This window comes from Mesoplodon bidens, assembly GCF_964165515.1.
Source record: "Mesoplodon bidens genome assembly, chromosome: 15".
Classification (NCBI taxonomy): Eukaryota; Metazoa; Chordata; class Mammalia; order Artiodactyla; family Ziphiidae; genus Mesoplodon; species Mesoplodon bidens.
Genome location: NC_138171.1, coordinates 33,383,889 through 33,407,269, shown reverse-complemented (window position 1 = coordinate 33,407,269; position 23,381 = coordinate 33,383,889). Strand labels below are relative to the sequence as shown.

Here is a 23,381-nt window from a genome sequence, read left to right as displayed (position 1 = left end):
TCCATTCTATATATAACAGCGTGGATCTGCTAATCCCAAACTCCCAGTCTATCCCTACTCTGGCCCCCCTCCCACTTGGTAACCACATGCCTATTCTCTATATCTGTGAGTCTGTTTCTGTTTTGTAAACAAGTTCATTTGTGTCATATTTTAGCTTCCACATATAAGTGATATCGTATGATATTTGTCTTTCTCTGTCTGACTTACTTCACTTAGTTTGATTATCTCTAGGTTCATCCATGTTGCTGCAAATGGCATTATTTCATTCTTTTTTATGGCTGAGTAGTATTCCGTTATATGTAACGTACCACATCTTCTTTATCCATTCCTCTGTCGATGGACATTTAGGTTGTTTCTATGTCTTGGCTATTGTGAATAGTGCTACTATGAACAGAGGGGTGCATGTATCTCTTTGAAATTAGAATTTTGTCTGGGTACCTGACCAGGAGTGGGATTGCTGGACCATTTGGCAACTCTACACTTAGTTTTTTGAGGAATCTCCATACTGTTTTCCATAGTGACTGCACCAATTTACATTCCCACCATCTGTTGTCTTTTCTTACTTAGTTGAGTTCTCTTGGTTCTTGCAAAGATGAGTGATTTCAGCTGAAACCTGGACATTTTGGGTCTTATGCTATGAGACTCTGGATATTATTTAAATTTTGTATTTTACAAGCAGAAATCCCAAAGGCGTTTTAAACACCTGATTTTCAACAGACCACAGACCATGTTTACAAAACATTCATTATGGTTTACTTACGAGTATGGTTCTCCATTTTTCAAAAAAGTATCGTGTTCCTTTGGGCTCGCACTTGCTTTTAACTCCTTCACTATTACTCTCACTACACTAGTGCCCGTGTAGATCTCTCCAAGGAGCACCTAAAACCAAAGAATAGTTTTTCACTTCACTTCCATCAACATGATAAAGATGTATGTTACACTTACCAGGAAATGGAATACAAGAAAACAAATTAAGCAACAGTCAGATGGCTTTCTATTATTTTAAATTCTACCTCACAAAAAGCTTGGAAAGCTAAAATATTTTCCTTAAGTTTTAAAACATTCATCAGATGTTTACAACATTCATATATTTATATGTACTTCTTTTCTGTTTACTTAAAAATGTTTTATACTTTAACAGAAATTGCCAATGACACTACAGAAGAGTAATTTATTAGTTTGGTTCAAATATAACCCAAATATTTCTCAAAAACACTTCAACTGAGTTGTGTTATTTTGTTATGTCTACTTCACATAGGACAAAGTAAACTGACAAATAGCCAGTGTACAAACTATCATTGCATTATAGCTTTAAAAATCCATGGCATGCCAGTTATTCCAGGCCTTTATCTTGTACTAAAGCTTCTGTCAAAACACAGGGAAAAAACACTCCACTGAAATTAACAGAACACAAAATGTGAATGAAAATAAGAACAAGCTACAAGTGATATATTAAGTATTAATATAGGACAATACAAAGGCACTCCAAAATACAATATTTAAGATGAAAATGATGATGAAGTAAAGATTTTTATCTAATTTGAGAATGGTCAAAACTAAAAGGCTTCCTTTTAAAATAGGTTTCTTATATTTTTATAAAATAGATTAATTTTATTAAAATAGAGAATGAAAATAGAGAATAAGTACCTGAACAGAATTTAATGTTATATTAGGAATATAAGGGCAGAAAAATGCATAGAACAGGAAACTCTGATAATTAACTAAGCCATATTCTCTGTTTCAAATAACCAGTTTGCACAGATATAACAAGCCTAACACATCCATGGCGTCGATTTGCAAAGAGGGGAGAATGACTAGGGGACCAGTGCAATGATCTGGCTCACCGTCTCTCTCTCTCTGTCGCCAGCACTGTTGTCATCCTTGGAGGGCAACGTATGCAGGGACTATTCACTCAACACCAGGATCTCTCAGTTTTCTGACCTCACTCCCGCTCATCTTTCCTATGACCCCATCTCAGCAAACACTCCCAGGGGTCTAGACCTAGCTAGTAATTATGTTATGTCCAAAACCTTGAATTGTAACTTCTTCTCTACCCGTCCTTCGATTTCCAGCTCACTTACTTCAACAGTCTAATCCAACAAGTGCACAATTTGCCCCCCAATCCACTAATGATCCCGCTTTTCCACCCTCCTGTCCTGACTGCAGGCCCCGCTCCCCTCCCTGACAGCTTAAAGCCCACGACCCTTCACTCCCATCACCCCTGCGCCCTCTCACTGAGGTCTATTAGCTCAGCCAAGCCTCAGTGCTGCTTAAATCCATCTACTTGCCTACAATAAAAAGCATCAAAAGTAGACAAAAGCCATGATGAGTGGTCTCATTTTAAATCTGTGAGGGTCCTCAGCACTGCTCACCACCACCCCCATTCCCCCAGCTGATATACTTTCCCACCTTCTCCTCCTGTTCAAACTTCATGTACATCTTTTCACTCCTGCATTTCAAACGGGCCTCCTGTTTACTGAATAAAATGATCAGAAGTGAACCTGCTCATTTTAACACCAAATCCACCTGCACCTGTGTACACATCCTGTTTCTGCTCCCATTTCAGGAGAAAAACTGTCCCTGTGCCTAAGACCAAGTCCTACAAAAATGCTATGGATCCCTTCTACACTTACACCCCCTCCCACAGTATCAGTCCCCCCTCCCATACATACATGCTAAAATAGCAGCATATACTATAAAAAAAAACAATCAGAAAACCTTCCCTTGGCCCTTGGATGGGCCCAAACAGCTCATAATTTCTCTGTTCCCTTTTAGATTAAAACTCCTCAACAGAGCTATCTAAATGTGCTATCTCCAGTTTCTCCCTGGAACCCACCACACGTGAGGATGTGACATGGCCCTTCTGAGGTCACAAGGACTGAATCTTTTGAGGACACCATGGACTGCATGCTGCTGGGTCCTATTCTCCCAGCCTCCATCTTGCTCAGTGTGTCCGCAGCACCTACTGCAATTCATCTTCTGGAGCTCCTCCTCAGACCTTCAGAATAATGCTCGTCTCTCCTGTGCCCTCTCCTACTCACTGGCTGACTCTTCTGTCTCCCTCAGAGGGTCTCCCTGACTGTGTTGGCCTCCCCGCTGCAGGGCCTCAGCGCTCCCCCTCTCCTCTGTGTTAGCATTCTCGGTGATTTCATCTAGCCTCAAGTACCACCTCTATACTGAGTTCTCCCAAGTTTATATCTCTGTCTTGAACTCTCAATTTGCATTTCCAACTGCCTACATGGTATCTCCATTTGCACATCTGAGAGCCATCTCACCCCTGATGTATCCAAAAGTGAACCCATCTTCCTCCTCCACGTCTGCTTCTCCCTAGTCTTTTCCATCTCAGATCACAGCAACTCCATGCTTCTTGCCAATCGGGCCATAAGCCATCATCCTTAACTTCTTTCCCTCTCCAGACTCCGTTATCTGCTCCATCCCAAGTCCTGTGTGCTCCTGTTGGAACCTCGACCTCTCCATGCTATCATCCAGGTCCAAGCCTGCCTGCAACTCTCCCTAGACAATTGTGGCAGCCTTCTTACCAATTTCCCTGCTTCCCCGTGGCCCTCTACAACATGGCGATCCTCTCAACCTGTAAGCCAGGTGATGTCACTCATCCCCAGATCCTGGAGCACCTTCCTAGCCCCCTCTGAGGAAAAGTCAAAGTCTCTAAATGTAGGAAACACCTCATGTCCCCTGGCTCCCCTACCCCTCTCTGAGCCTGTCTCCTACCACTGACTGTTTACTGTCTGATCACCCCCCAGCCCCAACTAGAAAATTCAGCTTTGTCAGGGCAAGGGTTCCATCTTGTTTGCTGCTACATTCCCAGGACTCCACAGGCCAGGACTTTACCATCTTCCTCCACATCGTACTCCCAGCACCAAGAACAACGTCTGACACATAACAGGTTTTGCTAAATGGCTTAGAAGATCTGGTAACTAATAAAGTTTGGACGACATGAAAGATACAGCACAAACAACTCTTATCGGAAAGACAGAAGCATGAGATGGTTGACTACAGAGCAAATACATCTTCTGGTTGTGACCGCCCTGCTTATGATGCAATGATCACTCAGTTACACCCTTTTACAAAGAAATGATTGCTCCATCATAGAAACAGTTGTTATAAAAAGATCATTCCTTCTGTGGTAAAAAGATCAACAAAGTGTGTTATTACAGGTCACTTGACAGGCTACGAGAAACACAACAGTTCTTCACAATGGTTTTCATTATAACCATACTACCCATCTATTATAAAGTGGTTTAAGTGTCATAAGGGAAGGGGGAGAAGAAAGAAGAAACAAATAATTTGAGGAGGACAAAAACCTTCTAAAATTCCCGTCTCTTTTCCCTTCTTACCGTTGTCTGCCAACAACTAGAAAAGTCTCTGATATAGAAATAAAAGACCTTCTTGGAAAAACTCACACACCCAGGAATGCTGACACTCACACTTCCACATGGTTTCAGGGGCCAATGGAGAAATTCAATTGGTACCATAGTGTGTAGACAGTATGTGGAATGTCACGTAACACAAGTCTTAATTAGCTTTAAATTCTAAACAGTATAAGTAGGAGGGGAAAAAATGAAAGTGAACAAACTTTACCTTTCCAAACCAGCCATTTCCAATTTCCTGTATATAGTTTAGACTGTGGCGGGCAACTTGAGACTTCAAACCTTCTGTAGGAAAAAGAACATTGAAAACTAAAGATAAGTATTTAACTGAAATAAATATTAAATATATAACCTATAAAGTACAAACACTAACATAAATTTAATGTTCGTGATAATACAGGTAGAAATAAATACATAAAACATCTCTCTCAAACTAATAATGCCAAAACGGTCTCAAATTTTAAAACTGACAGTATTTGTGAATGAGTATCCTGCCCTGACTTTAAGCTCTTGCACTGAATCCTCTGACCAACTACCCTACTATAACCACCAGTCACCATCAGTCACCACCACCTCACTGGCCTTTACTCAGTCCTTACTTTTATGGCAGAGTAGGGACCTCTGGGGCTGTCCCTCCCTAGAAACACTGAAAATCTTGTCAAAAAACTGTAAGCATCAACCTTATCAGAACTCTGGAGGGTGGTAAAGGTTTATAGCAACCGAAGAGAACCAGGAGGAAGGCCACTGAAACAGGGAGACTTGCTTTGTGGCCTTTAATTTACTCATGTCCTACCTCCATCGCAGCACATCTTAAAGATGACCCATGTGCCAGAGAGGGGGCTGGTTCCAGAGGGAGCACAGTGGCCTTCTTCCCCAGGAACTGTGCTTCTTTTTGACCTGACTGGGGTTTCCCGGAAGGCCTGCTGCAGTGGTGCCCCTTGTTCCACCTAACTTGGGCTCTATCAGGATGGAGAGGCTTCACGTGCCTCAAAAACAATGAAAGCCAACTGGACAAGGCGCTGCTGCCCGGGGCAAATAAAAAAACCCAACTGAGGCAATAATAGACAGGCTGGAGCTTTAGCAGAAAAGCCCAGTGAAATTTGGGGGGTTTGGGGGGATATGAGCTTTTTAAAAAAAAGCTATTATCACACAAACAGGGAAACTTAGAGAGCCACGTGCATGCCCAGGGAAGCACACACACTCAGAAAAGACCCGAGAAGAACAGAGGCTTCACCTCTGGCAAGTCTCATGCTCAGCAAAGCAGGAAGTGAAGGCTAAGGCAGAGCTGTCAGTGGCCAGGCTGAGGACTTGCCCCAACACAGAGCCAGTCTGCCAGGACCTAGACAGCATCTGTCATTTGTTTCCTTTCTATTTTCTTCTTTTTTTGCATATTATTCAAAATGTCCAGTTTTCAACAAAAAATTACAAACTAAATTAAAAACAATAAAGAATGCTACATGCACTGGTACAAAAGATATTTAAAAGAAAGTGTCCCTGAGAAAACAGACATTGGCCTTACTGGACAAGACCTTAAATCAACTGTCTTAAACACGCTGAAAGGGCTAAAGGAAACCACAGACAAAGAACCAAAGGAAACTGAGAGAATGATATCCCAATAGAGAAGACCAATAAAGTGACAGAAATTATTAAAAGGAGCCAAATAGAATTTTGGAGCTGAAAGTGCAATAACCAAAAAAAAAAAGCACAAGAGGGTTTCAACAACAGATTTGAGCAGACAGAATAATCAGTAAACCTGAAGGGAGGTCAAATGAAATTATCCAATCTGAGAAGCAGAAAGAAAAAAGAATGAAAACATTAATGAATGAAGTCTAAGGGACTTGTGGGATACCATCAAGTGGACCAACATACATATAATGAGAGCCCCAGAGGATGAGGGAGAAAAGGGAGCAGAAAGAATACTTGAAGTTATAATGGTAAAAAATGTCTCAAATCTATGAGAAACATGAATCTATACATCTAAGAAGTTCAACAAAGTCCAGGTAAGATAAACTCAGAGATCCACACCAAGACACATTATAATCAAACTATCAAAAACCAGTGATAGAGAATTTTGAAAGCAGCAAGCGAGAACAAGTCATAACATTCAAGGGATCTTCAATAAGAATAACAATTCCATGTCTCATCAGAAACCATGGAGGCCAGAAAGCAGTGGGATGGCACATATAAAGTGCTAAAGAACAGTACCATCAACCAAGAATTCTATACCTAGCAAAACCGTCCTCCAAAAATGAAGGAGAAATTAAGACATTCCCAGATAAACAAGTTTAGGGAGTTTGCTGCCAGTACACCTGCCCTGTAAGAAATGCTAAAGGGAGTCCTTCAGGCTAAAATAAAAGGACATTAAAGAGTAACTAGAAGTCATATGAGGAAATAAAGATTTCTGGTAACTACACAGGTAAAATAAAAGCCAGTATTATTGTATTTTTGTGTGTAGCTCCTTTTTATTTCTTATATGACTTAAAAGACAAACACATTAAAAAATTGTATAGTTGACCCTTGAGCAACACAGGTTTGAATTGCACAGGTCCACTTAAATGTAGATTTTTTTCAATAAATACTATAGCACTACACAATCCACAGTTGGATGCAGAACCATGGATACAGAAGGCCGACTATAAAGTTATACACAAATTTTCGACTGTGTGCAGGGCTGGGGGGGCATGGTTGTGTGGGGTGTGGGTCAGCACCCTTAACCCCCTCATTGTTCAAGGGTCAACAATAAATCTATATTAATGGGCACACAATGTATAAAGCTGTAATGTGTGGCAACATAAAGGGAAGGAACAGGTTTAATATGCTGGTGAATATAAATTCAGTTGTTATAAATTCAAAATCAGTTGTTATAAATTTAAGGTAATTGTAATCCCATTATAATCACTTTTTAAAAATATAAAAAAATATACATAAAAGGGAATGAGAAGGGAATCAAATGATATGCATGCATGGGCACGCACACGCACACGCACACACACACACATTCCAGTGGCCTGTCTTGCAGAAATGGAAAAACTGATCCTAAAATTCATATAGAATTGAAAGGGACTCAGAATAGCCAAAACAATCTAGAAAAAAAAAAAAGTTGGAAGACACATACTTCCCAATTTCAAATCTTACTACAATGCTACAATAATCAAAACAGTGTGGTACTGGCATAAGGATAGGCATATAGATCAATGGAATACAACTCAAAGTCTAGAAATTAACCTAAACGAATATGGTCAACTGATTTTCAACAAGGGTGCCAAGACAATTCAAGGAGGGAAGCAACATCTCCTCAAAACTTGTTGTTGGGACAACTAGTTATCCACCTGTAGAATTAACCTGGATCATTACCTCACACCATATACAAATATTTTGTATGAAACACACCAGCTGTGTCATGTTTTAGCTAGCTTTTTTTTTAATATAGCCTATAGCAATATTAATCAACTGTTCAGTTTATACTGCCCTAAACATACACCACTGTGTGTGCAGTAGCAAGGCAGGCTTGGTACCTACAAAGACTTAAAGAACCTTCTCAGCAGTATTAGAAATCCTTAATTATTGAACCACTAGTGATACTCTATTTTATAATAAGAAATTAATTAACATGTAGTCAAACCTCTATCCTCTATTTTAGCATGAAAAGTAATATCCAAATTACCCCTCCTCCCCAAACGCAGGACATCCCAGTAGAAAACAGCAGTGTCCTACTCAGCCAGACAGGCAGTGTTGAGAACTGGCAGAGAAGCCTGCCTACCAACACAGAGGCCAGGAGCCTCTGTCAGAGTATTCCATTTTGAAGAATCGAGGAGACCAATTTACTCTTATGCCAGAGCCAAGGTCCAAGAGGAAAGGACTCAGCTTTTGCAGGAATGCAATGGGCCTGACCACTAGAATTCAGCTTCACTAGAGAGCAGAAGGAAGAAAAGTTAGCAAGCAGAGGAGACAGGCAGTCCAATTTTTTTATGATTAGTAGCAAGGCTCCCTTTCTCACTTCTCAGAAATTATTCATGGAAACATGACATCAGGATGGAAGGTCTTACCTACAGAAGGCTGGAATTGTGATGGAGCTGGTAGTGAAATATTTGGTACTGAAAGTGTGAAAACTTCTGCTGGGGATTGAACAGAGGGAGTATCTTCTGCTGGTGGTGTGAAATCAATCTCATCATCAAAATTATCTTCAAATTCCTAAAATAAAGGACGAGCAATGTTATATCTAATATAAATCAGCTTGAGAGTAAATACCAAAAACATCTGCTAACATTTAAGATATGAACATTTATTCACTCATTTGGAACACACTGCCATAATTTTTTTTTCCAATTTGTGCTGACTTCAAGTAAAAAGCATATGTAATTGTGTTCTCCAGCTCAAAATAGCAGAATAAATAAGATCTGAAAATAAATTATACATATTTTATGTAATTTTTAAACTGATAACTTGAAGTTAAATGCAAAGTTTTCTAAAATGACCCTGGAACTTAAAAGGGAAATACTCTTCCAGTTTCAAAATTTTATGTTTAAGTTACTATAGTTTAAGGTATTCTTTTTATTACTATTATTCACTTTCACAAATCTCTCTGCATATTGAATCAAAACATTTATTTTTCAATTGTATATGTACTTCTAGTTGCTGTGTGATTTCAATCAAAATAAAGATAGTTAAAAGACTCAGAAAAGATATCTTTAAGCGAGTCCTACTTCTCTGGAAAGAGTATAATGGATAAATTATTAAACTGGGTAGAAAAATCATCAAGGTCTGAACCAGGAAGGTCAGTACTAAACTCTGTACCACATAAGTGCAGTAAACATTCTAAGAACATCCAGCTTTCTAAAGATGGCGACTTTAATATTGAGGCTGCACCAATAAAGCTGTGGAAGGAAACCTTTTAAGTGACTCTGTCCAGCAGAAAGCTATCCTGACTCTTCCTATCATCATTCCAGTGAGCTGGGCCTACCTTGGTGTCCATGTTAATTTAACACAGATACAGATGATTATCAAGGTCTTTCGTTCAGATAATTAATGAGCATTACCCCACCAGGAGCCATGACAGAAGCTGAACGAGACTGTTTTCACTCGTCTACACAGCTCTACGACCTCCCTCTACCCCACCCGCCCCCATGCAAGGGAGAAGCTGAAAGTTGCAAGGGTGGATTTCTCTGATATAACATTTATGCTCTCACATGCATGCAAGAGGGCATATTCTTATATATGTCATAAACGTTGTCAAATGCATTAGGACACTATCACTATTTGTATCGGGGGAGGGGAGAGCAGGACACTTCAATCTGTGACGTCACCTCTAAACACAACAGCTTTGTCCAATTTCCCTTTCGGACATTCCTAAAGGTTCTCTCATTAAAAAAAGACTTCATCCATCACTCCTAACCTTGGCAGCGGCAGGATATACCATTAGGCAGCAGATGATTCTAAAGATTCACAGAAGTAATACAGTATAACAACAACAATAAAAATAACAACAACAACAGTATAACAACAATAATAACAACTATGGGGCCGTGAGAGAAGACCGGGTCACTTGTAAAAGACTGCAGCTTCTTGGCCTGTAAATGACTTCCCAGGGACCATTTAGTTCTGAAATGCCACACTTCTAAGTCTAAAGGAAACCCACGAATGATAGATGGTGACACTCTTCTTCAGTTACAGTCTGGAAGCTGGAGAGGATCCTCTGTACGGTGTGGTCCCTGAGCCGCCTGCATCAGAATCACCTGGGGAAGCCCGATAAAAACACACCCTCCCTGAATCTGAGTCGTCATAAATGCCCTGGGTCCACACTAAACATCAGGGGGGGTTAGAACAATTCAAGGCAAGAATGAGGTATCGTGATGTGAGACAGAAACTGGCTTTCATTTTCAGAAACACTGATCAGGCTTTATCTTTGTCCCCAAAGGGCCAGGGAACTGTGCAAAGTCCCTCAGCAAGACTGACAGTCAAGGGACATGGATTCTCTGCCCATCTCTGTGGCCCCGTGCGGCGCAGTCGCTGGGTTCCCACAGAAGTGTCTGCACTGATCCGAGGGCCTAGGCGTTCAGGTCCTCCATGTCTGGGATGAAATCTTCTAAAGAAAATGACCTGTGCTCATGAGCCTTTTCCCCCAGATGCCCACCCCAGTCCTCCACCCCCCATCCTCTGTGTGTATAACACTGGTGTCCAGCCAAAGGGACAGCACATCTTCTCTCCTCAGAGCTGCCACCAGACCCAAGGTAAAGGGAACACACGACAGAAACAGGTGTGAGGCTCGAGAAATAAGGTCCACACGTCCATGAAAAACGTTTTTCCCTGATTTGAACCACCCTGATTTGTCCTCAGGACTCCTGGGACAGCCCTAGTCCAGTTGGTAAAGCTCTACATTAAAGACCATTGCCTCTGCATGCGCACATTCCTTTTTTTTCCTTCTTTTATGTACTCGTTTTTAATAAGTCTTCACTGAGCCCTAACACATGCCAGCAGTAAGTTCTAGAGGGGATATCCTAGCTGGTTTCTGGCAGACTCCACCCATCCTCAGCAGCTACGACAACAGTCCTTCTGTATTATCACCTCCCCCACCTCCACCCTCCACCCTGGGCAAGCTTTACAACTGGCACCCTTCTTTTCTCCTCCTTAGGGAACTCAGGGCTCGAGGTAAACTGAAAGATGCTCTTCCTCACGCACAAAACACACTGGCCTCAATGATCTCAACAACCACAAACTCACCAGCACATAGTTTGGAAAAAAATCAAAACCAGCCTGCTTCTCCTTACAGGCCTTATAGCAAGTGAATTCAATCATCATTCCTTATTCCTCACTTGACAAAACTTAAATTAAAACAGGCAAGTGGCTACTGTCAATGATGCTCGGAGGCAGGGCCAGCACCTGCAGCCAGTGAGCCAAATCCAGACCACCCACTTTATTCTGTACACGAGATTTCACTGGCACACAGCGGTGACCACCTGTTCTCATGCTGTCTGTGGCTCACGTGGCTACAATGGCCGAGTTGAGAGGTGAGTAGCCATGACAGAGACTGTATGGCCCACAGTATTTACTATTTACAATAGCTCTTTATTTAACTTTAATGTTTACTATCTGGCCCCTACAGAAAAAAATTTGCCAACCCCTGCACCCAAGGGACTGTGATATACAGCCATTCTGTTGGTAAATGTATCAGAGGATGACTTTAAATGTTCCTACCATCTGTGCTCACCTTAAAGTCTATTTCTGGGTCCTTACAGCAGGATACACAGTTTGCAATTAACACTATTAATATCATTAAACTGCACACAGACAGGATCACAAAAGATGAGGAAATTTCTGCAGCAGGTGCCTCCCCTGGAAAGAGAAATAAACAATATTAACATGCGCATTCCAAAATCAACTTTAATAAGTGAATCAATATATTTTCTGCCAGATACAAATGGGACCAAGAGTTAATAAAATAATGCTCAAGATAAAGCTGATGACCAACCCAGGGTAAGAAGTTAGAGGGTTTTTTTTTTTAAACTTCTGATTTGGGGACTTCCCTGGCAGTCCAGTGGTTAAGACTTCACTTTCCAATGCAGGGGGTGTGGGTTCAATCCCTAGTCAGGGAGCTAAGGTCCCGCATGCCTCAATACCAGAAGCAATATTGTAACAAATTCAATAAAGACTTTAAAATTGGTACAAATCAAAAAAAAATCTTAAAAATTTCTGATTTTGAAACAATTTCAGATTTAGAGAAGAGTTGCAGAGACAATGCAGACAGTCCTTATATACCCTTCACCTCGCTTCCACTAACATTAGCATCTTACATAGTGTATTTATCAAAGCTAAAACAGTAACACTGGTACAATACTATCAATACTAATTGAACTTCTGACTTTATTTGGATTTTACCAGTTTTTCCATCAACACTGTTTTTCTTTTGCAGGATTCAATCCAGCCACCAATGTTGCATTTACTCATCACGTCCCCTTAGTCTCCTCCGATCTCTGATGTCTCTCTGTCCGTGTTTCATAACTCCAACACTCCTGAAGAGTACTGGTCAGTTATTTTGTAGAATGTCCCTCAAATGGGGTTGCCTGATGTTTTCTCATGACTGGACTGAGGTTACAGATATCTGGGAAGAATCTAGAACACCACATGGTGAAAGGTCCTTCTCATGACATCGTATCTGGGGCATGTGATGTTGGCACAATCATTACCAGTGACGTGAAACTGGATCCCTTGGCCCAGGGGGTTTCTGCCAGGTTTGACCACAGTGAAGTTACCCTTTTCCCTTCGCATACGCCTCTCTTCAGAAGCGGGTCACAAAGTCCAGGGAACACGCACAGGTAAGGGAATTAAGCTGTACTTCCCGGAGGAGTGTCCCAGGATGTGTAGACACAGGTTAAAAGGACTACAGTAACTGATACCCGGGGATACACTTTGAGGCTCTTCACACACCCTGGGTCTCCGGGAAGCTTTACACCATAGTTTTCCCCGGAGTCATGTGTCTTCCCTGCAGCAATGAATACTGTGATGTTCTAGTGGTGATTTTTCTATTTCCCTTATTCCTTCTACATTTATTACATGGTACTCTTCTGTAAGGAAGATTTGTCCCTCCCCCCACACTTATTTATTCAGTCATTTACAAAGTTATGAACTCATAAGATATTTATTTTATTCTTTGGGTTATAATCCATTCTTCTCATTTCTTTGTGGCTCAAATTGTTTGAGCTTTGGCCCCTGGGAGCTGTTTCAAGTTGACTCCTGGGTCCTTCAGACATGCCCCATCCTTTACTTTTTTCCTCCTATACTTCCTCACTCTCTGATGCTATGGGAAGCTCCAGGCTCCTCTTATATTTTCCCTCCTCCGGCTATAGAATCAGCCACTTCTCCAAGGAGCTCCTGTCACAATAAGGAAACTGAAAACTACAGCCTGTGACCAGTTTTTGCGTGCGGGGGCGGGGGCAGCTAAGGATGATTTTTACATCTTTAAAGGGCTGTTTCAGGGAAAAAAAAAAAAGAATTTGTAATAGATACTGCTTGTGAGCCATTGACAGAAAAAGTCTGCAACCCCTGTCTAGAGCAGAAAGATTCTCTCCGCTTACTTTCAGCAAAGACTTAGTTATCTGGAAAGCATCTTATTCAACTAGGGCTAGTTTGAACCTTTTTGTGTTAGAGCAAATTGTTAAGTCTTACCTACCAGCATTTTACTAAGAAATACAGTTTTCTTCTTTTCTTTCCTGCTTTGAGATATAACTAACATATAATACGGTGTAAGTTTAAGGTGTACGACATGATAATTTCATATACATATATATTGTGAAATGATTATCACAGTAAAGTCAGAAATAAACTTTTCCTTAAAATCCCCACCAACGGCTAATTATGTGCTCAGAGGCACCAAGCAGGAGGCCTGGAGACAAGTTAAGGAACGATGCCACCATTTTTCTTAAATGAGATCACAGTACCTAAAGAAAGCAAAAACTAACCAAACTCTTATGTGAGTAAAACACATTCTTGAACATAAAATGCTCTTCTTCAGTGAAGAGCAGAGAAGCCTAAAGGAGTCAGCACATCAAGTGCAAAGCAGGAATGAATTCCTTTCCAATAACAAAAGTCTATTTGAGAATGAGCACTGCTGGAACCTGCTTTGTCACAAGGGGGCTTGGACTCCGCTGCAGCCTTCCTTCTTAAAAATAATGCCATTAACCAAAGGTTGTCAAGCACCTGCAAGCTCTAAACCCACAAATTCGAACACAGAGGGAAATCCACACATGAACACAGAAGAACGCAGAATTCCCTAACTAGGAACACTGGTGTCCATCTGTAAAGCTAAGCGAAGCAAGGAGCCTGAGCCACTGAAAGCCGACCTTCTAGAACCAATACCCAGCTCGGCCTGTGCTGCCCATTGGTATTTTCTTATAACTCTGTTTCACTCCCCTGGACTCATATAATAAGGATTAAATACGACTCCTGAGGCTTATGTGGCAAAGCACTTTTATATACACTGTATTTTACTGATTTTTTAAATAAATTTATTTACTTATTTATTTGTTTCTTTTTGGCCACGTCGGGTCTTTGTTGCTGCGTACGGGCTTTCTCTAGTTGCGGTGAGTGGGGGCTACTCTTCGTTGCAGTGGCTTCTCTTTGTTGCAGAGCCTGGGCTCAAGGCACGCAAGCTCAGTAGCTAGGTTCCCAGCTCTAGAACACAGGTTCAGTAGTTGTGGCACACGGGCTTAGTTGCTCCGCGGCATGTGGGATCTTCCCGGACCAGGGATCGAACCCATGTCCCCTGCATTGGCAGGCGGATTCTTAACCACTGCACCACCAGGGAAGTCCTATTTTACTGATTTTTAAGATGAGGTTTGCCCACTGCATTTTAAGATCTCTAAATTTCAGGGCTATCTTACACTCGAAAGAAAGCTGTCTTCATTGGCAGCATTTCTTCTTTCTTAATGGCACAAAAATAAGAGTGTATCATTATCGGTCATATCTGAGATTTGATAACATATAGTATTATTTCATTTGATCGTCACAATGCCAGCTCTGTGTCACAGACGAGGACACTGATGTGCCTAAGGACACCAGGTAGGAAAGCGGCTGGGCCAGACTCTGGGTTCAGGGGTGCTGGGTGCAAGTCCCTTGATACCACATTGATTTGCCTCATTGTTTCTAACATTTAAAAACAGCCTAAGTACTTCGAACCGAAGCCTCTCACTGTAATTAAGACAGGTCATACTTCTCCAAACTCCAGAGAATGAATAGTAAACAACTTTTTCCCCTCTTTTCATCTATAATTTATCATCACACCCTATCATAAAATTTGATCAAAACTGCCTGAGGGCCAGCGCAATATCTGATCCATAAAACTCTCTTCTGTGAGTCATCAGGCAGGCATGAAAAGTCATACCCGTGTTAAAAATAACTAGTTATGCGGAGTTTTGCCCGACCTTGATAACGTATTTATTTCTGTTAAGACACTGCAGGGGCCTCTGCTCTCCTGGACTCAGATTTCCTCAAGGCATACAAGTCTACTCCACCTCAATGTCTACCAGGCCCACTGAAAGGATTCTAAATCACTACCTGAGAAATTTACTAGATAGTCTCTAGTAGAAATTTTTACAGTTTGACCACTTCTAGAAACTATTTTACTTACTGTATTTTTCTTTTGATCAGCCCAAAGTCCTACGCTTCAAAAAAAAAAAAACTGTATACCAACAGAGGAAAACTTCCATACAATAAAGAAAAACTTGTGTAAAATGAAGAAATCAAACCAGCCTTCTATATGCTGGAAGGTGAGATGGGTTTGCATAAACCTCAGAGAGGAAGTAAATTCTAGACTTGAGGAACTACAACTAAAATCCCCGTGGCCCCAGTGGTCAAACTACAACCCAGGCCCCTGGAAGGTTCCTGGTTGCGACAGCTGGAAACTATGAAGAAAGACAGTTTTCTTTTGACATTCTCAAGTCTGCAGCATTCAGAGACGTGTTAAGTCAAACCAATCATCGCCTACAGAAAAACATCAATAATGACAGGAGTGTCTCCGCACACTGAGGCTGCCTCGCAGATTACAAACTGAGAACAAGGATAATTAGAGGTTTGGGGTACTTCGTACACCTCCCCAAGACACCGATGCAAAAACACATGGCATCTCCAAGGTACAGTCTATGAGTTTTCATTTTAGTTTCCAAACCATTTTAATAGATACCTAGCACTTGATTTAATAAGCAGAAAACCTAAGAAACTCTGAGAGGTAGGTGCATATTATCTGTTTTATCAACAGGTAATCTGGGGAACACAATTTCTCAGTAATGACACAGAGTAAGTGAGGAGTACTATCCGATTATTAATTCAACCATTATAAATCCCTGCCTAGAACCATGATTAGAACTTGAGCACATGCGTAATTAACTGAAGAGTCACCTGTGAATCCTTTTTCAGATTAAATTAAAAATTTTAAAGGTTCACAGATAAAAAGAAATGATGATCAATGTCTAGATCCATGAGGGATTGCAAAATGCTGATATTCTAATTTTGTCATTCCCTCTTTGGTTACCAGCTGATACACTGTATCAGTTTACAAAGAAAATTTCCCCATATTTACTATGTGGTTAGCCAGTGGTTCAAGTCGTAAAGGGTGAGACTGAAACTTCAAACCCTTTAATCACATGGTTGGTTCCTCTGGTCACCGGCACCCATCCTGAAGCTACTTAGGGGCCAAGAGTCACTTCAATAGCATAAATTCGGGTGTGGTTGGAAGGCGCTTGTTATTAATAACAAGAGGTGCTCCTGTCACCCCATCACTCAGGAAATTCCAGGGTTTCAGGAGCTCTGTGCCAGAAGAGGGGACAAAGACCAAATAGATATTTCCTATTATGTCCAAGATATATAGACCCTAGAACAGGGCTCAGGAAACAATGGCCTGCGGGGAAAGACTGCCCACTGTTAGCTTTGGTATGGCGTGCTGGCTAAGAATAGCGCTTACATTCTTAAATAGCTGTTTAAAAAAAAACCCAAAAGAAAAATACTTCGTGACAGGACATTTGTATCGATAGCTAATAATGCAAGAAGACAGACAACCTGACATTACGTGCCTCCAGATGGAAAAACACACCACCACCCACTACACAGTACTACCCAAAACAAACAATCCAATAGTAACAAAATATCAAACCTGTATCTCTCCAAGCCTCTAGATCTAAATACCAATTAACAGGAAATAAAGAGAATAGTGGAACATATTAAATTTCACAACAAGAACATAATCAGCAAAATTTAGGCTACGAAATACGCTCAAGGAGAAAACCCTGATGAATTACAAGGAGAGAGAAAGAGAGATGGAGAAGGAACTAAAAGAGATTTTAAAAGACAAACCAACCAACTGCAATGTACAGGTGTTAATTTGAATCATGATTCAAAAACCTTAAAAAAATTATGACATTGAGACAATTGGAAATCTGAACACTGACAATTGACCATATTAGGGAAGCATGATCTAGTTCTCGTAGGAGAGAGTGATAATGGCTCTGTTTTTAAAAGTTGTCTTTATCTCTCAGAGATAGTGACCTATTTAACAATGACTGGAATTTGGTTCAGAATAGTATGAGGGTAGAGAAAGTGATGGGGGTATTATGAAAAAAGATGGCCCCGAGCCGAGTCAATGTGAGTGAAAGGTACGTTTGTGGGAATTCATTATAGCCTCTGTCTAGTCTGGTGTATGTTTGAAGTTTTCCATTTATTAAATAATTTCTTCACATCCATTAAATAAAAAGTTTAAATAGGAAAAAAAGTAGATATAACAATTTACAATCTGTGTGTCATAGTTTGCTAGAAATGCTGTAACAAAGTACGAACTGGTATGGACAATTCTAGAGGCTACAAGTCCAAGACAAAGCAGGATTGGTTCCTCTGAGGGCTGTGAGAGACGGATCTGTCCCAGGTCTGTCTTCTCCCTGGGAATCCTCACATCACCTTCCCTCTGTGCCTATCTCTGTGTCCAAATTCACCCTGTTTGTAAGGACACAGTCATGTTGAATCACAGACCTCCTAATGACCTCATTTTAACTTCATAACCTCTGTAAAGACCCTGTCTCCAAATAAGATCACACTCTGAGTTATAAGAGGTTAGGACTTCAATATATGAATCCGGGAGGGGGATACGATTTAACCCATCTCCAGGATGTATGTTTAAATGAAAACAAGAAAAAAAAAGAAAAAAAAAAAAACAGAACAGGTCGGAACAGTGTGTACACAACGTCACCAGCGGGCAACAGTGGGCACCTACAGGGAGGGAGACCAGGAGGAGGGGACACAGGGGGAGGTGCTCCAGCCTTTCACGTCTTGACTTCTGTACCAGGGGCTTCCCACGGTTGTCAGCCAAAAGTCCAAACCCCTTAACAAGCCTTACAGCGTCCCTGGTCCTCCAGCCCCCGTTCACCTCTTCGCCCTGCACCCTCATCACTCTCCCCAGCTCTCCACCTGGAGTGACAACGGACCTCTCCCAGTCCTTCCAGATGGATTCTCTGCGACCTCAGTCTTCAAGTTCACCTTCTCCCCCACCAGAAATCCATCATTAATCTACTGGTTAACAGGATAAACTCATGCTTTCAGGGTCAAACAAATAAGACCAAAAAGTAGCATTCCTTCAGTAATTTTATGCTCTTACTCAGCAAAGATTTTCTCCCCCATCACTAATCACCCTATGTCCACGGCACTGAGGTGTCCCTCCCTTGCTCCAGTCATGGCTTATCACTCGCTCCCCAGGCTGCACACAACTCCCACAAACACTCTTTACTTGCCCATTTTGCAATTCACGTTTAGCAGTGTAACTCTTAAGTTGTTTTCTTTAAAAAATAAGTTTTCTTCAAGAGTGGGTTTCCCCCAACTTATATTCTCCTGTGATAGTGGGTATTTACTTCCACACGCCATGCTCTTTGCACAGTCTCATCTCACTGGAAGCTGTCAGAGTGGTTTCACCCCAGGCCGGCAGAGAGGATCCAAAGGCACCCTCTCCTCCATGGGCCCCCGATGGTGCTGGACAAGGAGCCTCCATTGTCGGTACCCCAAGTAACAGGGAATCTTAACAGATGCCCTCTAAGACACGAGCCTAAACCTGCGTATTAGTCTGCTTGGGCCACCTAACCAGACACCAGACATTGTGCAGCTTCAACAACAGAAATCTGTCTCACAATCTGGAGGCTGGAAGTCCAAGATCCAGGGGTCGGCACAGTTGGTTCCTTCTGAGGCCTTGGCTTGCAGATGACCATCTTGCAGATGACCATCCTCTTTTTTTTTTAATTAATTAATTTTTTTATTTTTGGCTGTGTTGGGTCTTCGTTTCTGTGCGAGGGCTTTCTCTAGTTGTGGCGAGCGGGGGCCACTCTTCATCATGGTGTGCGGGCCTCTCACTGTCGCGGCTTCTCTTGTTGCGGAGCACAGGCTCCAGACGCGCAGGCTCAGTAGTTGTGGCTCATGGGCCCAGTTGCTCCGCGGCATGTGGAATCCTCCCAGACTAGGGCTCGAACCCGTGTCCCCTGCATTGGCAGGCAGACTCTCAACCACTGAGCCACCAGGGAAGCCCCCAGATGACCATCTTCTCGCTGTGTCCTCCTCTGAGCGAGCATCCCTGATGTCTCTTTGTGTTCAAATTTCCTCTTCTTGTAAGGACAACAGTCATATTGGATTAGCAACTAAAGAGCTAATGGCCTTATTTTAACATATTCACATCTTCAAAGGCCTGATCTCCAAATACAGTCAGTCACCTTCTGAAGTTGGAGGGGGATTGAGTTCAGCCCTGAACACTGTAAATCTATTAATTTAGGAACACCATCCCCACTGGTAGGGGATCCATTCTTGCTGGCACCAGAGACAAGTATACGCAGCCTTCCTCCCTGGCGTCCCAGGACGCAGTGGTTTGAAAATGGCAATGGACTCTATAGCAGTTAAAGCGAGTGTCAGACACGTACCTAACCCTTCTGTTCTCCACCCTCACCTTCAGGAAATGCACAGGAGAGATTTACGTGTCTACTTGACAATTAAAGCTGGTGCCTACTGGGCTGACTAGACAAAGGAAACCTGGCAGAACTCAGAGAAGCTAAGGACCAGCAATCTTCCAAACTGGACCTGACATCAAGCCCCGTCTTTTTTTTTTTTTAAGGGTAGGACCAACAAGTCCACCTTCCTTTTCCAACATCCTGACAAGCAGCTCTACATCTGGGAGACCAGTCAAATGAATCATACTACTCAAGGAAAAAGATTCAGACAATCATTGCAACTCACACATTTTTATTTAACACTTCAAAATTACAAACCCATCTATCATAAAGGTTTCCTGCGCACAGAATCTTCAGTCACTAAGAGTTTTCCTTGCCTCTTAATTTAACAATACACCTATTTATAATAACATTAAACACTTTAGACTCTCCCTGATGAATTCTAATATTAGGAAGGGAAAATGAAGCACAGCACTAAATATACCCAACCGCAGGGAATAGTGTGTTGATGATCTAGCTGATGAATCAGAGATTCCACAAAGACCCCTAAGCCAGGACATCAACAGCCTAGAAAAACAAACCACGCTGTGTGCTAACCAGTGAAGTGCTCTTCTTGTTCAAAAACAATTTCCAAGGTCAGCCAACCCCACTGTTCTCTCACACCTGCAGAAAGGTTATATACTTTGAGCACTGACTGAATACCGGTGAATGAGATCATTTTAGATGAAGTCGCTGTTTCTCTCAGCTGTGTCCATTAAAATCTGTTACCAGAGGCTCATTTTATTCCAATTTTAAAATCACTAACTAGGATGGAGACTACCACAAAAGAGCTCATCTCAGGTGAGCTTGGCCAAAGGAATGTCAGATTTAGATGACCTCTGCCAGACTACCCTGGGCCCACACCCCAGGAAAATGACGGCAGGGATAATATTTTATGAACTAGAATCTTAATTAGGTTGATGGCATAGTTAAGGTGTGGAGTCATCCACAGCGCCAGATGTTTGTAACAGCTCTGAATCAGGACCTCCCTGTGGTCCAGGAAGCCAGCTGATGAACAGGCAGCATCTGGTCTCAGAAGTAGAAACCCTGGGCCAGTTTCCCAGGGCTTCTTCCCCCACACCTGGCCACTTCAGTGCACCACTAATGTCTGGGGAAAAGGACATTCTGTCTTTCCATACAACTTTCCATTGAAATCTGTAGCATCATGTAGGCAAGTCAATGGCAGTATTGTATTCACAACACTTAGCTGGTACACTTTCTGCAAAATACGGCCAAAAAGGAAAGGAGAGATGACCTAGGTGTGTGCTCCTTACTTCCCAGGCAGGGCAGACCCCAAACATCCTAGATAAACATGTCTACCTGTTTCTTAATATTTCCTACAACACCTTGATAGAGTCTATGGTCTCAGAACCTTTCCAGCTTCCTAAGGTCTAACTGAAAGTCTTGCCAATATAATTGACACATATTCTCCAGCCATGTCTTTAAAAGTTCTCTCTTTAGAGGAAGCAGATGGTGGTACAGGTGCAGTTGGACTGGCCATAGGGATGGTTGGACTGGGGGAGGGGTACAGAGAAGTCATTACATTCTTCCGTCTACTTTGTGTATGTTCAAAATTCTCCATAATAAAGTACTACCTTCATAACTAAGCCAGAAACTGCTTACAATACTGAACTGGACAAGGGTCTACGGAACATCAAGGCAAGATTACCTAGGGCTTCCTATCTGATAATGCTCCTCTGATACTGTCTTTATATTATACAGAAAAATAAACCCAATATAACTAGGTGCTTCCAGACACTCAGGTGTCCAGCCCAAGTCAAGAGACCCACAGATAATTAGAAGAGCTCTGGGGACAAGGTGTCTCTTATGGAAACAGCTGCTCCATCACCAGACTGTGAAGTCTACCCACCAGTAAGCCCCACCCTGCACATCGATTCATTCAGCAAGTGTTTACCAAGCATCTTCTACAGAACAGGCACTGCCACAGGTTCAGGGAGTACAGAAGTGGAGAGAACAAAGCCCCTGCATTCACAGCTTACGTTCTTGTGCAGGAGACAGACCACAGGCAAATTAATAAATAGATGGTACCTCGGATGGTGATAAGCAATGTGGAAAAATAAAGCAGGGAACACATTCTGATATTAGAATAATTCACATAAAAAATGATGGTGGTTTGGCCCCAGGTGGTTATAAAAATAGCTAATACATAAATGGTGCTTACTATGTGCCAGGCACTGTTCTAAACTCATCCAACCCCATAACGACCCTTTGAGGTGGGTACTATTATTAGCCCCACTTTAAAGTGAAGAAGCTGAACCCGGGAGAGGCAAAGATGCTTCTCCCAGGTCACACAGCTCCCACGTGGTGATGCTCAGGGGCACACTCCTACTCCAGGGCACTGAGGCAGGAGTGCCTGGGACCTGGCGGCAGATGCGACAAGGAGTGTGAGGGGAAAGGGTTGCAGGGGACACCTCCCATCGGTGTCCCTCATTCTTAAACATGGGCAGGCTTTCAAGGATCGCCTGACATTTGAGAAAACCCTCCTTAGAAAAGGTGAAAGAGGGCTTCCCAGGTGGCGCAGTGGTTGGGGGTCTGCCTGCCAATGCAGGGGACGCAGGTTCATGCCCCGGTCCGGGAGGATCCCACATGCTGCAGAGCGGCTGGGCCCGTGAGCCATGGCCGCTGAGCCTGCGCATCCGGAGCCTGTGCTCCGCAACGGGAGAGGCGACAACAGTGAGAGGGCTGCGTACCGCAAAAAAAAAAAAAAAAAGTGAAAGAAAGTGACCAACCCAAAGAGAGAAAAAGGAATCTGAAGGAGGCAGACCGTACAGTGGTTAAAAAAAAAACAACCTAAAAATTATTACAAAACTATAATTAATTAATTTCCTCCTGTATCATGAGATACTACACTCATGAGAAGATGCTATTTAGAAAGGGGGTGGGGGAGGAAGGAAAAACTCTTGGAAATAAAGTGTAGTAGAAAAAACAAAGGCCGTCACATAGTAGAACAAAGAGATAAAACATGAACAAAAGGAGAGTCGAAGCTCACTCCAAAAAAGCCCAACACTCAACTAACAGACGTTCCAGGAGGGAAAGAACAAAGAAAAGGAAGAGAAAATTATTCCCTAAAAAAATATGTGTATGAAACTCTTCTGCAACTAAAGGACGCCACTTTCCAGATTCAAAAGGCCCACTGCGTACCCACCTTGATGAGTGGGATGAACGGTAAAGACTCACACAAGGCATCGCTTTGCAACCTACCGGAATTTAGAGAGAAAGTCTCAAAAGCTTCTATCCAAGGCAGGGAACAGAGGCCACGTGGGAGAGGAAATCAGGTGGCCTCAGACCTGGCAGCAGAGTGCTGGGGGCAGTGGGAGAGCCACCCAAGCCCCACACAGGGTGCAGCCAACCCACCGAGAGGACATTTCAACTCCTGCCAAGGAGTGTGGGACAAATTAATGATACACTCACGAAGAGCTAAGGAAATGATAACATCTAGCGAAAACAAAAGATGCCGAAGAAATTTAATCATCAGAAA

General features: G+C 42.2%; 1 protein-coding gene across 2 annotated transcripts in view; it reads right to left on the bottom strand.

Annotated features, from left to right (window-relative positions):
* Positions 1-23,381, bottom strand: part of LMTK2 (lemur tyrosine kinase 2) — a 79,610-nt gene that overhangs the window by 41,932 nt on the left and 14,297 nt on the right. For both annotated transcript variants that reach the window (XM_081255498.1, XM_081255499.1), the window contains exons 2-5: positions 11,593-11,717; positions 8,435-8,579; positions 4,600-4,673; positions 761-879 (exon numbers count right to left, since the gene is read on the bottom strand). In XM_081255498.1, the coding sequence (XP_081111624.1) occupies positions 761-879; positions 4,600-4,673; positions 8,435-8,579; positions 11,593-11,717 (463 nt within the window). The remainder of the gene's footprint in view (positions 1-760; positions 880-4,599; positions 4,674-8,434; positions 8,580-11,592; positions 11,718-23,381) is intronic.